This window comes from Scophthalmus maximus, chromosome 10, assembly GCF_022379125.1.
Source record: "Scophthalmus maximus strain ysfricsl-2021 chromosome 10, ASM2237912v1, whole genome shotgun sequence".
Taxonomy (NCBI): Eukaryota; Metazoa; Chordata; class Actinopteri; order Pleuronectiformes; family Scophthalmidae; genus Scophthalmus; species Scophthalmus maximus.
The window spans coordinates 11,935,606-11,952,163 of NC_061524.1; the positions used below are offsets into that span (position 1 = coordinate 11,935,606).

The 16,558-nt window shown below is 43.3% G+C and overlaps 1 protein-coding gene across 2 annotated transcripts in view; it reads left to right on the plus strand.

The window, feature by feature from the left end:
- mcu (mitochondrial calcium uniporter) overlaps positions 1-16,558 on the plus strand; it is a 50,459-nt gene that overhangs the window by 18,384 nt on the left and 15,517 nt on the right. Inside the window, exon 2 of one of the 2 annotated variants that reach the window (XM_035605264.2) lies at positions 4,368-4,478. In XM_035605264.2, the coding sequence (XP_035461157.1) occupies positions 4,368-4,478 (111 nt within the window). Of the gene's footprint in view, positions 1-4,364; positions 4,479-16,558 lie in introns of both variants that reach the window. The other variant, XM_035605263.2, reaches the window with a different exon arrangement.

Here is a 16,558-nt window from a genome sequence, read left to right on the forward strand (position 1 = left end):
TATAAAGTATCAGGCGTTTGATATTCCCACTCCTTCTATATCGTGTATTTAGACTTGACTCAGTGCTTTTATTTGTCGGACCTTCACCTTGTCAAGTGTCTACAAGACATTACCGACTGTTTCCACGTCGGGAATTGTGTTCATGATTAAATTGTTGAGGCTAATTGGGTCTTAGGTAGATGGTGCTGAAAACACCCAGTCTGACGGCGCCGTTACAGAGCACACCCACAGGCCTATTCGGTTGCACAATATTACACGGAGGCCCACTTTACTTAGCATCTGTGACATCTAAGTTTAACCATTAGCCAGTCTGTGCTGTGAGATATCGTGCCTAAAGAGACATCTGAGTCCTCCGGCTTCTTGCTGATGAGTCGTTTCCAGTAATTAAAGCTGCTGAGGACCGCGTCAGTTCAGGCATTGGGAAATGTGCAGGGGTGACAAGATGCCGGAGTCTGACCCTGGCTCGGAGTTCATGTAAAACAATCCAGCAGACTGCAGACGTGAGGCACCGGCGGATAAAGTGTCGGTGTGATTGGAGTAAGCTGAGAGCACCGCGAGCAGTTTTGATGTGTCTGTGATCGGTGGAGATTGGCCCCAGAGCAGCGGCGAGCTCATAGCACACCCCACTATAAGTCAATCAGCAGATCAATACACGACAGCCAGCGTTGTTTATTTTCTCATTGTGACAAGGGAGTTTGAAGCACTTTTCTGTCTGAGCCCTGAATGTGTCACACGTGATGTGGCTGAACTTTTGATGCTTGACAAATCCTCTGAAATAGAAGAAATATGCCACTGGCTCAGTCTGTGTGTTTTTGCTACTTTCCCTGTTGAACTGACAATACCCATTGTTCTAGTGGTGTCGTCAGCATGCCCCCCTTCTGAACTAGTACTACCCTGATGGGTGGTGGTTCCAGGTCTCATCTCGGATTTAATCATCATCAATAATTCAAGTACAATAAAATCGCCACTAGGCAAAGGCAGTTCAATGTGATTATCAGGCTGAACCGGCCTTTATCCTCCTACACTTTGGGTTTTCAGCCTTCTTGCTGCAGAGCGTGTATCATTTGGTCCGCTGGTTAGTGTTGGCACAATATCCCTGTTTACTTTATTAAAATCGAAGGAGCTGACTGCATTTTGTAATTGAGAAAGAATATTGTGCTAATTATTGTTCCCCAGATCTGCTCTGAGTTATTCAGAACTACTCGTGTCTCTTGGCGAATCCTTGGAAACGCTTGTAATTTGCTGCAGGCTGGGGAACAATTTGTGAATCTGTTTTGTTGCATTTAAGTTTCTGGACTGTCTCCTCACCTGTCTGTTGCTTCTGTGTGTTTTATCCAAAAGAAAAGGGGCTGTTAGCAAGGATATATCCAGCCGGGGCCTTTTGTATCAGGAGAATAAAGTGGTGTACTCTGAGCGTGTATACAGTCTGTAGTTGTAGCTGGTATCTAGTGAGAGCAGCTGTTTTCCCCCGTGGCAATCTAATCAACGGAAATAGTCAGGGCCTCCCCTCGGCGGGCCGCAGGCCTGGTGGTGCAGGGATGAGGTCACAGCTACTTCTTTAAGAAGCAGCTCATAAAAGCTGGTGCAAAGGTAGGATGTGTTTAGAAGAACAACTAGGTTTTTCTTTTTTATTTCACGCTTATGCCAGTCATAATTAATCATTTCCTGAGGCAGCATAGCAACATAGTTTTCACACAGTCTGTGTGTGTGTGTGTGTGTGTGTGTGTGTGTGTGTGTGTGTGTGTGTGTGTGTGTGTGTGTGTGTGGCAGGTCCAAACAGCTCACCTGTCCCAGAGGGGACTTCATTGTTCTGTTTTTCCCATGGTCTGTGGGGGTCTCGTTATTTTGGTTAGTGGTCTAGCGTTAGATCCTTATCAGTTAAAAATCAGAATGTGATTTCTTACCAGAGTTGTGGTATTTATTTTGTAAACCTTAGGCCCAAAGTTATTTCACAATAAATGAAACTGTTGTTTTATTTTTATTTTAATGGGAGCTTATTGACCCGTACAGGCGTATTATTCTGTAACTGAATTGCTGCAGCTTGAATTCACTGCCAGAAAATGAGTGAGTTTGGTCGCTTGGCCAAGCCTCGGTAAATATCCGACATCACGGCGTCAAATCCTCCACGGGAACAGATCAGAGGACGGAGATTCTCTAGGCAGCTTGTGGACACTTTTTATAGTTGCTGGAGTCTTGAACACTGGCCCCTCCTATGAGCTGATGCCTGACTTGTCATAGATAAGGAAAAGGGAATAACTTTGTTGCTACATGCTATCTGAGTATCAAGGTCCATTGCCTGTATCTTAATGTTGAAGTCTTACTGTGATATTACACTTCGCCAGAGCTTGAGTGCACATTCTTACGTAGGACTATGAGTGTGGTCACTTGTTAAAATTGGAGGCCTTGTGGGGCTAATAGGCGGCTCCACTCTGTGGTGAAAAGACCATGTCAAAAATAATTAGGAAGAGTGGACAGTCTGTTACAGTATTTGTCCTCCACATGAGTGCACCTCTCCGACACTGCGTCACGTTTGAGCCTGATCACTGGTCCTGAACCTCTGCAGGTCTGCATGTTGAGAGGCAAGGATTTCCCATGAATCCATGAAAGTGAAAAAATACAGGCCTAATTTACAGACGTGAAGATCTGTGAAGATGTATTCATAACGCCTACTACCACTGGCAAAAACTCCACGTCATGTCCTTGCTTGCAACGTAATTTACCAAAGCTGAGAGCTGCTAACAGAAAGGTAATTGTTCGTGTAATAACATGTGGAGGAAGAAGGTATTAAGCAGGCACCTATTCATGGATTGGAGTCCTGACAGCAGGAAGGACGCAGCAGACATGCCATAAGAGAATCACTGCCGCTTCTCATGCCAGCCTTCTTATTCGAGGCTGTTTCTATGATTACTATTGATGAATTAATGTAAAGCTCACATTTACCGGCAGCACGGCGGCTCAGTGGTTAGCGCTGTCGTGGCACAGCTGGAACCCAGCAGCCACATGGAGCCGCTCTGTGTGGAGTTTGCATGTTCTCCTCTTGTCCGTGCAGGTTTCCTCCCACAGTCCAAAAGTCCACATGCAGGCTTGTTGAACTGTTTAATCTTAATTGTTTGAATATTGAATGTAATTTTTTAATACCCTGTATAAGTATTGAATACATATTATTTTATACATATATACATTTGTTGTTTTAATGCAGCTGCAGAAAATAATAGTTTTAATGTTTCCACCATGCTGTGTTCGTCTTCCACACACTGTCAAACTTGGGTAACCACGTTTTGCCTGCTAGTAAATCTGGTCCTAACCGTTTCATATGTCAGCATTGCCTCTTAAATTTGCTGGTAAAGGTGAATGGTTTTCAAAATACACACCTGACCCCACCTTTGTGGTTGTAATCCCTTACTGTAAAACTCTGACAACGGGTTTGTGAAGTGTATTGGCACAAATCTTGCATTATTAAAGTGTCTGGGATCAGACGGAGACCGTCTCCGTCCCAGAGGCTAAACAAGTTCACGTAACAATATGTGAAGTTTTTTAAAGGGGCTCGCTGGTTTATGTTCAGTGTTTATAATGGAGGAGTGTTCTACTTCATCTCCATCGAATCTTAAATCACACACACATGCGCACACACACACGCACACGCACACACACACACACACACACACACACACACACACACACACACACACACACAAGAAAACTTCTCTCTCAACTAAAACAAACACACAAAAGCTCACATCCACAGACTTCAGAGCGACCATATTTTTTTGGGTTTTCCTCAACCATGATAACTTTCGGAATGTAAGCAACCAAATAGCGGAGTGGTTATTGGTTGCGAAACAAGAATTCACTTCTAATCTTGGTTTAGGTGTGGAGCAGCTGCAGGCTGGTCAGCTCTTTCATCTGAGATTGACAGTCGCAGCAGCGGAGTCTGCCTCACACACATCTCCCCAGTGAACACGGCAGGGTCACATAAATATGTACGCTCTCGCTCGCAGAGGTCTACGACCGCACGGGTGCATTTGAATTGCTGCACAGACGAAAATTGCCTTTTGAGGGGAATAGAAAATAAAACACAATAACTACTTTCACGCCTCATTATTGTAAGCCCCTTTTTAGCTCATAGGAATATACTTTACTGTAGGTCCTGATGGTGGCTGTTTTGAAAATAGCATGAACTTAGCTGTTTTCCATTTTGCACTGTGATCATCCCAAACACCTTTGCTTCAACTTTGACCTAATGATGTGAACTTAGCTTTTTTCCATTTTGCACTGCGATCATCCCAAACACCTTTGCTTCCACTTTGACCTAATGATGATGCTCCCCAACCTGACATTTGTGTTTGTCCGTGTCTGTTCTTCAGCAGGACGTACTGTCTGCTCCTCTCAGCCGCCAGACTGTCAGGAGAGCACATGGCCTACGGTCATCAGCCCACTCCACACTCTTCACCCAGCCGCCCACTGCCCTGTCTCCACAGGTTAGTGTGTATCTGATTGTCTTATTTTGTCCGTTATTGTTTTCTGTGCCATACGGCCTCAAAGCCAAATCCATATTCATCAGGTGAGTTGTGTGTATGTATCTGGTTCATCGATGTGGACACAGCACATGAATCCAGAGGAGCTTCTGAATATATTGACAGCAGTGAGCATCAGCATCGTCAGCACTTTCTGACGCCCTCATCGGTCAATTGCAGTCTTTTGGGAAGGTAAATCGGGAAATTGTTGGGTCATTATAAAGCCAAAATTTTAGACTGTTGTAGTTATGAGATCAATATCAGCCAACTGAATATTGTCAGTATAACCCGCACAATTGTACCTTAAGAAGCTGTGCTAAACCCCACATTCAATGCTAGATATTTTTTGTTGGCAGCCCCAGTTCAGATGTATTTTTGGATTGAAATTACCTAATAGAAACCTCCAAATCCCAATAATCCCTCGCCTCTTCCCTTTCTGAATGGGAGTAATCTGTTTTTGCTTCAATTATTTTCAGTTTACCAGTGATTAATATGCAACAGAATCCTTTGAAGGTTGATGAGGTCACTGGAAGGCAGCCTTTTGATGAAGCCGTTACCGGGCGAAATCTATTCAAATGTATTCAGGAAGCCCACTGTTCAAAAGCAACCTCTCCACCAGGGTGTCGCTGCCTTGATTCAAATTTTGTTTACATAAAGGAGTGGGCGCTGCCATATGAAGCCAGCTCCCCGCTGAACCTTATAATGCAGCCTGCAAATCAACACTTCTGACAAATATGCTTTTGGATTATGGAAACAGGCAAGTTTCGCAAATGCAAGTTTTTTCATTGTGTATGTGTGAAAGTTTACAGCTGTTTGAGTTCGTAAAAAAAGTTTTATAAGTCAGTTTTTGTGAGAGAGTTTACAGCAGCGCATATGAATCATTTAAGGTATCATAATATACTTAATTGACTAGCAGAGGCTTGAGACACTTGCCACACCGGCCTTCAGCTGTTTCAGACTGAAATTTGTTGACTGACAAAATAAAGGATGACTGACTGTGTGTGTGTGTGTGTGTGTGTATGTGTATGTGTGTGTGTGTGTGTGTGTGTGTGTGTGTGTGTGTGTGTGTGTGTGTGTGTGTGTGTGTGTGTGTGTGTGTGTGTGTGTGTGTGTGTGTGTGTGTGTGTGTGTGTGTGTTGCATCAACAGACTTGCAACAGATTATTATTGCAAGTCATGGCTGCTTTCCATAAAGCTTTTAAAGTTTAAATGCAGTTTGAACATTTGTGTGGTACCTATCAGATGAACATAGTATTATTGACAAATCATATATGTCATAGTAGATTTATGACTGGCTGTGGCTCAGGGTATAGAGAGGGTGGTCAGTCCACTAACGAGAACATCGGTGGTTCAATCCCAGGTTCCTCCAGTCTGCGTGCCGAGGTGTCCTTGGGCAAGCCACTTAACCCTACATTACCCCTGACGGCTGCGCTGGCAGTGTATGAATGACGTCTGATAGAAGAAGTGCTGTATAAATGTGTGTATGGATGTGTGAATATTATTTCTACTGTCAAGCGCTTTGGCTGGTCGATGAGACTGGAAAAGTCTAATCTAATCTATGAAATTGACCATAGAGCTCAGAACTTTTGAAAGTGACTTTGTGCTGATATTGAGATTCATAGTTCATTTTTGGCCTGACGTAGCAGTTGACATGGTGCATTTAGTGGCTCTTCAGGTGCTTTTGATCAAACCACATAATCCTCACCAGCAGATGATGAAGAGGTTGTCATGGAAATGTGAGTGTTAAAAAATGTTTTTTGCCCCCAGACGACTTAAGTTGAGTTTCACTCTCTACAGTCTGCTGAAGATGATCGTGTCATATATTGTCCTATGCAGCTAGTAAAAGAGGGTTGCTAATTTTGCAGTTGTTTAGAGTGTAATCAAAGTGGACATATGAACAAATTATAGACTGCATATAAAAAGGAATGAATGTCAGAGTCGTGAATTCTAGCCTCTTCCTACATGGTTGCTCTTGAGGATTAGTACAAGACAGTCACAATGTTCTGAGCACAAGGTGTCATATCAGTGTCCTTCAAATAGAACATAACGACCAGTCATAAGATCTGGCAGAATAACTCCTCAGCGATGTCGCTTCGTCCTTCGTCTCCGCCACCAGCTTGTTTTTTGTCGGGCCACAACTCTTTGCACTTGGTATTCCTGTGAGTGAGGTCCAGCTAGAATCCAATAAAGGAGACGCATTATGTTAAAAAGATCAGCTCAAGGTTAAGTGTGTATATTTTTCACCAGGAAATGCGCTTGGCCCACCAACAAGCCTGCTGCTGGGGATGAAAATTTTATGATGAGAACAGGATATTTGTTCCTTGAGTGCTTGCAATCCTTCTGCTGTGCATTAGCTCAGCTCCGCTTCTTTTTATATGTGCATGTTTTGTGTCGTTACATGCACGGTAGCACGGTGTGCGCTCGCTGTGCTTTGATTGTGTTGGTGCGTGTGTATTTATGTCATTGGTCTACGTGAAATGGAGAAGGCCAGGCATTCGTTTGCACAGGGTGGGGGTGGTTGTACAGTGAAAAATGAGCAGAGGCTTCCCTCGGACTGTGTTTACATTTTTACTGCAGCAGGGCCGCACAGAAAGGCACTGGGGAAGGTTGGAGAACGAGTTGTAGGGGAAATGTATACATTACTTTCGCTGCTGGGAGGTAAAAATAACATCGGCCACGGGTTGTACTAGCAAGGCCTTGTTTACATGGGGATGAAACAACTGAGCTGAGAGCCAGTCGATAGTCACGAGTGTCCCAGTCCCCGCCACAGAGCCTCCGGAGGGAGAGCTGTTTGTTCAAAGGGCAAGGGAGGGAGGGGACATAGGAGGCTCAGCAGGGAGTGTTTGCTCTGCCAGGGCTTGTTGTCTGCGCCCGGGTAGGCTGAGGATGATATTGTCATCATAACCACAGCGGAAGGAGCAGTGATACCGAACAGAAATTCTGCAAGAAATCAGGTTGCATGGACTTGTTAGTCACAGAACATTGGCACTAAACATGCCTTACTGCGATGTCTGACATTTGTTTACTGCTTCGCTTTCTTTAAACACTTTCTTTTCTTCTTCTTCTTTTTTTCATTTCATTATCATCCCTCTCCCTTTGCTCCTATATTGCTGCAGTGTAGGCACTTGTCTCCTCCTTGGCAAAAGCCAGCACTCCCTCCCCTTCCCTCCTCCCTCTGTTGTTCCTTGGCATCCATCAGTTTAGCTGCAGCTTCCCACGAGGCCTGATGGGTCACATCTCCAAACACTCAGGCTCACCACCAGCACTGTTCTCTGCAGCACTGTTCATGCATGGACCTCTCGACCCATCTGCGACCCTGCTCCTACAGATGGGAGCCGTGGCAATGTGGGGAAGTTGTCAAATGTCACGCTGACACATGGAGAGAGAGATCGAAATGGGGGGAAACAAGATGTTCGCTCCTCGTTGGAATTTCATGCAGTTCATGTTACTCCATGTATAATAGTATGCAAGGTACGGTGGATTAATTGATGGTAAGAAGTGGACAAATCAAGGGAAATGTGTCATGGGAGCTGGTAAACATTTAGTTGAAGGGAAGGGCAGAGCAGGGCGTGTTGCAACTGCAGTAGGTATTAAGCAAGCACTTTGAAACTGTTCCCTGACTCATGTCTTCACCAATCTACCCTGACTGGTAATGTTCCTCTTGAAGGCAGAACAGATACAAATTTGCAGAGAAACAACTTTGTTTCGGTCAGTTGTGTTTATTGCTCTATTCTCCATCTTTGCAGGGCGATTTTGTCAGTAAACCCCTCACCTGGGCGATCACACATTGTCCAGTCTCTGGCAGTTTGGATGTAGTTCAAGAGCAGAGGCAGCAACTTTGTTCAGAAAGCTCAATGTATAGGCAGTGTGGTGAGAAGGTGGGACAATGGCCAATTTTCGTGAAAAGAACGGCTGCAGTTTTCTCCAGGAGGCAGGTGTGTTATGAAGAGAGCCACGAAAACTGTTGCTCTATTTAAAGGATACATTGAACTGCCCAAGCAGGAGTAGCAAACACCCCTTCCCCCACGGGAACATAACCTTTAGTGCATCTCTCTCTCTGTCTGTGTTGCATCGCTCCGTCTCCTTTTATGGTATCAAATCAGCAAGAGTTTGTGCCATGCCTTCCATTTACACTGATTGACCATAAACTTTGTTGGATAACACCTGACTAAGGCGTTTTTAGTTGTATAATGTGGCCACGAAGTTTGGCGGGAGCTCTATACCAAAAAAAAAATCTGTCTGTAGTCAAGCTGTTGGTGCTGTTTTGGTTTTACATACCCACTTTGAACAAATCAATATATATTTTCCTGTTGTTTGGGCCATGTAACACTCATTCAACCAGGTTTTCAAGATTTAAAAGAAGTTTGTGAGGGCGCCCCTCTCGAGGGGGGCACAGGAGAGTGGAGGAGAAGAAAAGAATAATGTTTGACATTAATCACCACTGTTTGTGTCAAAAATAGTCATAACTCTGTCAACTAAAATGGGAACCCACAGGCACGATACAAATATTTTTAGATTCAGTGTGCCTGACACTTCTTAGTGATATCATCAATATCCCTGATGTCGATTGTGAATACATATCTATAAATCAGCCCCCGAAATTATAGGAAAAAAAGGTCACTCAGTGCCCACAGTGACAGACGTGAAAGACTCCTAGTTTAGACTGACTGTTTTTTTATCTCGTCTCAGCTGTACCTTTTGTATTGTAATTAGAACCGTGCCCTGTCACACACAAACACACCCTCAACCTCATCCGGCATCTGAGTTGCGACACAGCTCCTTTCCCTCCCTAACCCCAGAAAGGTTATCATTGCAGACGAGCCTAACATTCATTCACGTTATTAACAATCAAAAGTTGTGCAACATCCACCCACTATTTGATTTGGTACTTGTGGCAGTGTTGTTTAAATTAAAAAAAAAAAAAGGCTGTGTGGTGTACAGTTAATGTCAGAGGCTCAAGCTGGGGCTAATAATCATATCTAATAAACTAACAAAGGACGGATAGATTGTTCTGTACTGTTCTCACTCTCCCAGTGGGGTTTGGGGAATAGTGAGCATAAATGTGTTCTTTCAAACCTTTTTGTTTTCTTTATCTTGTATGGCTGTCAAGGAAAGAGAAGAGGTGAGGAGGAGATATAAATGAGGAAAAAGACAGTTGACACAAAATCGCACAACAGCAGTTAACAGATGGATTTTATTCACCCACTGCAAACATAAATAATCTTGTGTTCTACGTCAACATCTAGAACCCTCTCACAAACTTGTTCATGTTTAATTAACCAGCTCATTTCAAGTGACGTTTGTCTGCTAATATGAGAATATAACAATTTTCCATGTCAGTGAGGTGATGCCCAGTGAAGGAAAACGCATTGAGAAATTCATGGGTTGGTTTCCTTCAAATAAAACTGCCTATTCCTTCATGACACCACAGTTCGGCTTAGTGAAGCTTAAAACTACCTGTGGGATCCAGATACCGTCTCTGTGTCTAATTAAAATATTGATCTATTTGTGCTTGTCTGCATGTTGGTACCTTTCACAGATTTTGAATGAATGAAATTCCGGTGAGAGGATCTGTATTGTTGTTTGACATGTTCATAGCGTTTGCAGGGGGAAGGAAATTCAAAGTACCCAGACTAATTCAATATATTGGTAATCAACATCTCAGTGAAGCTGGGATATAAAGGATGAGGTGGGGTGAGAAGCTGATTGTGACAAACTTTTTTGTTTGAACAAACCTATTGATTTTCATAACTTGACCCGCGATTGATTGTAACCTGCAACACGTCATCCCTGTTTTAAAAGTTAATATTAGTCTTACTGTGAAAGCACAGCACGAGCAGGAATCAACAATTCAACTTGTGTGTGATGTTCAGTGGGGATGGGAAAGATATTAATGTTGATGATGATGATAATGATGATGATCACACTACAGCAAAGATTTTTCTTTCCACTACCACTTTCTCCAGTTGAATCTGTGACGGTATTTCCACACTGTTAATCTTGTCCTGATGTATTGCAGTGATACAACCAGCATGTGCTTTAATTTTGGTCAACACAACTGATGCTGTAAACCTTGCCTGTACATTTTGTGCTGATACTCAGAAAATTCAGAGCCTGGCAGATAAAACTGTCCGTCATTAAGCACCTGTCATTAAATATACAGCATTAACAGCATCAGTCCTGTTGTATAAATCAATGTTTATTTGTTTGACGTCAAGTTTTTATGCATTAGAAAAAGGCCCAAGAATATCGAAAATGTTTGAGTAATTAACAAAGATGGTTACTGATTGAAATAAATTCCCTGCCCAACTGTTTGGCACCTTTTTTAGCCAACATAGCATTTATCAGTGCACAGAGATGATAAAAAAAGGCTATTGACTGTATATTATGTATATGCACACAAAGCCCAATGGCATTAGTGCACTATGTTCTACTATTATTTACAATCGTTCTCTCTTATATGGCAGTCTCAGGGTTTAAAGGTTATGTCTTCATGGAAAATATGTAAAAAAATGAAATGTTCGTGAAAAATGTGTTCATCAAAAGGCTTTCTTCGCTCCAGTTAACATCGGTACTTGAGCTGATGCGGCCATGCTGTGTCCAACACCTTGCCAGAGGTGACGCTGTAAGGTGCTGCTCTCTGAAAGCCAGTGATCACACTGAAGCTTAATGTAGTATGTCGTCCTTTGAGATTAATTTAACATGCACATTATTAAAAGTTTGTACAAAAAAAGCAATAAGAAGCTTCAAGGTAACTGAACCTCTTGAGTAGTCTTGGTAACATCCATGGGAGGCTAGACAGAGCAGCAGTCGTTAGTTTGCTGCGGGAATCAACGTTGGAGAGACCTAGGTGCCCTTGCCTGAGCTCATTCTCCAACAGCCAAGCTAGACCGAGTCCTGCAGTGAGGGAGAAATAGGCAGAAACAATAGCAGTGTGGGTGTTGAGCGGTGGATGAGGCCCTTGAGAAAGATGCAGAGTCAAATCACATTCAAACCGGAACCAATGAGGAAAGGCGGCACAGTGATGATGAGGATTAAGATATTTTGAATGGGGGCATGAGGACAGAGAGATATGGAGACGCATCATTGTCAGAGCATTACGGGGGCCGACCGGCTCACTTCAGTTTTAGGTCACAATGTCACTTTGGGGAGATAAAAAGGCAGAGATGAGGGGAGGAGCTGGAGGCGAGATTAGAGGATGGGGACGGTCTCAAACAAAGTCATCCACATTGGTGCAGCCTGATCCATTGTCAGAATGACTTTATTTTGTCGACTTTATTTGAGACCGTTCGGTATGGTCGGTCGGTCTTGTGTGGTCTGCGAGTCGGGGCGGTGGGTTGCGACGGGTCTCAGAGCTTGTGGAGCAGAGAGCGTCGCATGGCACACAAAACAGGAGGTTAGGAGATGCTGGCGGAACCCTTTGAGATCTGAAAGCCGGGCTGTCTGCTTGTTTGACTGCGGTGACTTCTGTTCCCTCGGCCACGCAGGTTGGCACAATGATACACGGTTCACAGACTCTGCCCAGCTTTCTGCAAACTGTCTGAAGTCTGTGTGAGAGCAAGCCTCTTCCCACATGGCCCCACGTCACAGGATCTGTGAATTCTTGATGCCTGTTGTGAAAGGCCTAGAGGGAGGCTTTTCTAATTATTAACGATGTGACAAACAGGGCGCAAGTAGAAAGACCTATTGTCTTTCTAAGAATGCAGTATCTTTCACGTTGAGTCACTTTTGGAAATTCTAACTGAGAGATGATTTCATAAGCTGCTTTCAGACATACACGGAAAATACTAGCAAACATACAAATTAAATATTAGTTCATAGATAGATGGCTCTGTCTCTCTTTGTATAGAGATCAGTCAGTATCTGATATCAAGGTCTTAAGTCAAGATCTTCTACACCGTGAGGTAGCACAAATAATATAATTAACTACATCTGTATGACAGATCTGCAATTATTGATTTAATATTGCTGTGAAGGAACCATTATACTGCTGTACTCTTAAAAAGACAAACGTTTCTTTCTTTTTCTAAATAGCAGCCACCAGTTCAGCCGTATTAATTCCATCCTCCCTTTATCATTCATGCACGTAGACAGGATGTCATGCCTCCTCAGTTCAGCAGGTATAGCCTGGGCTGCCAGGCACACAAGTGGTGAAATGCTCTCCCACTGAAACACCTTGCTGTCAGGTCAAAGGAGCAGCTGATGGCTGCGTAGAAGGAGCATATGGTGGGTCTACACACTCACCAGGATGTGAAAGTGATGGTGGTACCCAGTGCAAACTGGCAACAACTAAGTTCAGGAGGAGACTAGTCATGCATACAGCCTGGGGAAAAAAATATTCACAAAAAAAAAATCTGTGGCTTCGTCTTGTAGCGCCAAACTAGAAAATTATCATCATAGTTAGAAAAAATCGGAGAATCAATGGATCAAAAAAAATCAATGGTGTTGCTACAGTAGATGTCCACAATGACCAGAGCTGTGCGTTGCTATGCTCTGTGTGAGTCAGTCGTTGGGCCGCAGCCTCCCTTCAGCTCCTTCAGCAGTGTCTGGTTCAGTGTGTGTGTGTGTGTGTGTGTGTGTGTGTGTGTGTGTGTGTGTGTGTGTGTGTGTGTGTGTGTGTGTGTGTGTGTGTGTGTGTGTGTGTGTGTGTGTGTGTGTGTGTGTGTGTGTGTGTGTGTGTGTGTGTGTGTGTGTGTGTGTGTGTGTGTGTGTGTGTGTGTCGCATTCATTGGCCCACTTCTAGTTCTGGCATGTTGGCTTGCGATATGTCCACATAGGACCACAGCAAAGTCAAACTCGGACAGACTTGCTGACATGCACAGCGAGCCAAGAGGGCAGAGGGTTACAATGTTGTTGATTTGGTTTTCCAGGCTTTCAACTCCTCTCCGTGGACCATCCACTCATGTGGCTGGACAGCTAACGCTGCGGACTGAAAGCGGAACACTGAGCTCTCTCGGATCTTGCACTGATATTTTGGGCCTGCTGTAGCCGTGCTTTAGACTGTGCACCTTTACAGTCCCAAGTCATATTCAAAGCATGGGCGGGAGGCTGAGGACATGCATGTTGATGAGAGTCAGAGGGCAATGTCAAAGTTCCTCAAAAGGAGCATTTCCCAGGCTCCTCTCCATTTATAACATCTGCTGCTTCATAGCAGACTGTGAGATACTGTACGCTGCTCTGTATGTCACCTCGCATGCTCAAGAGGACGGAGACAAACACGGTCAGCTCTGCATCAGGGGGATATCCGTAAATCATGCACTCTACTAGGTGCTTTTGACCATTTATGGTAGCAGCTGTCATATTAACTAACAATGTGCAGGCTATTGCAACTACCTCTAATGGTTTCAGTATAATGTGAATATGCATCAATCATTTTTCTATGTAAAGATGCTCGTACAAATGATACATTTATGCCATTGCTTAAATTGTGAGCATACACCCATGCTGATCCCACAATTTATCAATTTCTCTCCATCCATCCTGTTTTGTTTCCAGGTGGATGGTTTAAATACCTGCAGGTTAAAGCAGTGTGTTGCCACTGGTCTGGCCTATTTTTTCACATTCAAATTTCACTTCACCTCATTGTTCGCTAAAAGCTTAGAATAAGGGCCAAAAGAAAAAACCCCAGCATCCCAATCAAGATTAATAGTCGTGTAGCTGCCTTGAATTTCAAAATTGACATTTTCAGTATTGAGTTTTACCGCGTGTTTTGTCTCAGCTGACAGTTAATTAGAGCCCAGAGACTAGCTATGTGCCTCTTGTACCTTTTCAAATACTCGAAACTTTAGATTAAGTGGAAGGTGAACCCTGTCGATTGCGATTTGAAGAAACCTGTATAAAGTAAACTTTTGCAAAGCAATATGGAAAGGACGTAGTAGAACTATCTTAAAATTTACATTAGAGTTTACCAGCAATTACTTTAATTTTTGACCAGTCTATTGAATACTTTTCAAATTTACTATTTTAACCAACAACAGAGGTTTTTAAACTGGGAGGCAACGTCCCAGTATGTTGAAACTTTTTTTGCAAATAGAATATATAATTTAATTTACCATAGCTATATGTCAGTCTTTATAGGTACACAGTTTGTGTGTTTGTCCCTTTGCCTGAATATAACAGGAGATGTTGAGGTCACATTTTGTCAGCAAGGCAAGAGATGAAGCTGGACAGGGAGAAAGTAGAGCATCTTGTGCCCGTCAGCACCACAGATGAGAGATAAATTGGTGATGACCTTGTGCCGATGCATGTGCTTTGAGTATAATATTTTATTCAGTGTGGGTTTGGATAAAAGCAATCACGGACTTTGAATCTGAAGGGAATTTTTTTGCCAAAAGAATCCTTTGAAAAGGTTGAGTTTTTTGCTGCTTTAATGGACCAATTATATGTAACTCCAGGAAGAAAACCTTGGAAGAATATTGGTGTTTCTCAGTTGCCCAAAGCACCTTCAGCAGGACAAGCAGTGAAGCGGTTTTATCTTCCGCTAAAATTAATCCTAACAAAAAACAGTGGGAGGTTTGGCACAAAACATGTCTCGTGGAATCTTGTGAAGAGAGATAACTGTGGGAAGTATAGATGGACAGAGAGGCTTTTGAAAGAAAGGGAGAGTAATCAGAGTTGATCAGCGCTTATTCAGCAGCATTGATTGGTGTGTTATGTGAAGGAGCTGCAGGCCTCCACCTGTGCATACATCAGGATCATGGCTAGTTTGTATAGTATGCACATGTGCAAGGCTGGATTTGCATGCATTCCTTCACGGCCAGACTGAAGCAAGGGTGCAGGGTGGGAATTTGACTCTGTCCCAGGTCACACTGTTCATGCACAACACCAGGCCGCTCATTTTGTAGGCTTACCCTTATTTGTAGGTGTAAAGGGAATCTGCCTGTTATGAATTTGTTCCACTATGTTCATCTTGGAAGAAAGTTATTATAGTTACAGAATAAAAAAAAAAATTGGGACTAGCAAAACAGTAACCTCTGTATTTGTATGCTGACTTTTCAAGGTGTGAACCGTCAAGAACTCACTTTTAACTTTAAATCACTGCACATGCAAATGTTCAAGGCTAGACAAACAAAACGGCTGGCAGGCCATGGCACCTTTTAAAAAGAGAATAGGATGCAGAGTTGGCTGAAATGTTCAAATGATAATATTCAGGAATCAACTCAATCAAAAGGATCAAAAAATGTCACATACACATTGAGTGAAATACCCAACTTGGCCCGACGGGTTGCTCAACACTGTATTCCTTAGATGTACTGTATGTCTGAGTGTCAGCAGGGTCAGAATAACTTTCAAGAGAGAAAATAAAAACTGATAATGCTAGAGGAAGTAAAGAAAAGAAGGAAAAATAAAAATAAAAGTCTGCTACAGTTGTTGAGGGGCAGAGAATTGCGTGACCCGCACTGAAATGAAAACTGACACAAGTAGCTAGTGCCACCTGCTGTATGAACAATCTAAGAGGGTCTTTTTGTGCCTGCAGACTGACCACACACACATACGGTACATATACTCCTACTCATCTACTCACTGCACCGATTTGATCACAAATATGACCTGGGGAATTTGGAAAACGCAGATGCTGCTCCTCAGATGGATTATATCCTTTCGAGGATCAGCGCTGTGAAGCACGATGGCCGCCATGTAAGCTCAGGCGTGAAAGCCTGCACTGCTGTTTAATAATGCATCAGGTTCCAGTGTCGCTGGTTCTAAGGGAGGGGTTGGGGGTTGGTCCTGTCAAGGGTGGTGAGGGCATGAGGGCTCAAACTGCCTCCTCTGAAGTAAACCCCGTGTCATGGACACAGAGTCATTCACAGATGAGATCTTATCCCGAGGATTAAGCGTGCCATGAGCCGGCATTTATTAATCAAAGCACGACCATAGTCTGAAAGGCAATTCATTGAAATGGAATGAGAGATTAAGCTGGAATAATGTATATGTACTGGTGTGGGGGTTTGATGTTTGAAATTGCCTAATCAGGGGAAGGTTTTTTTCACTATCAACTCTGCATTGCAGTGGAGAGATCAGATTGGCTTGGGCTTTCGTGGGGCG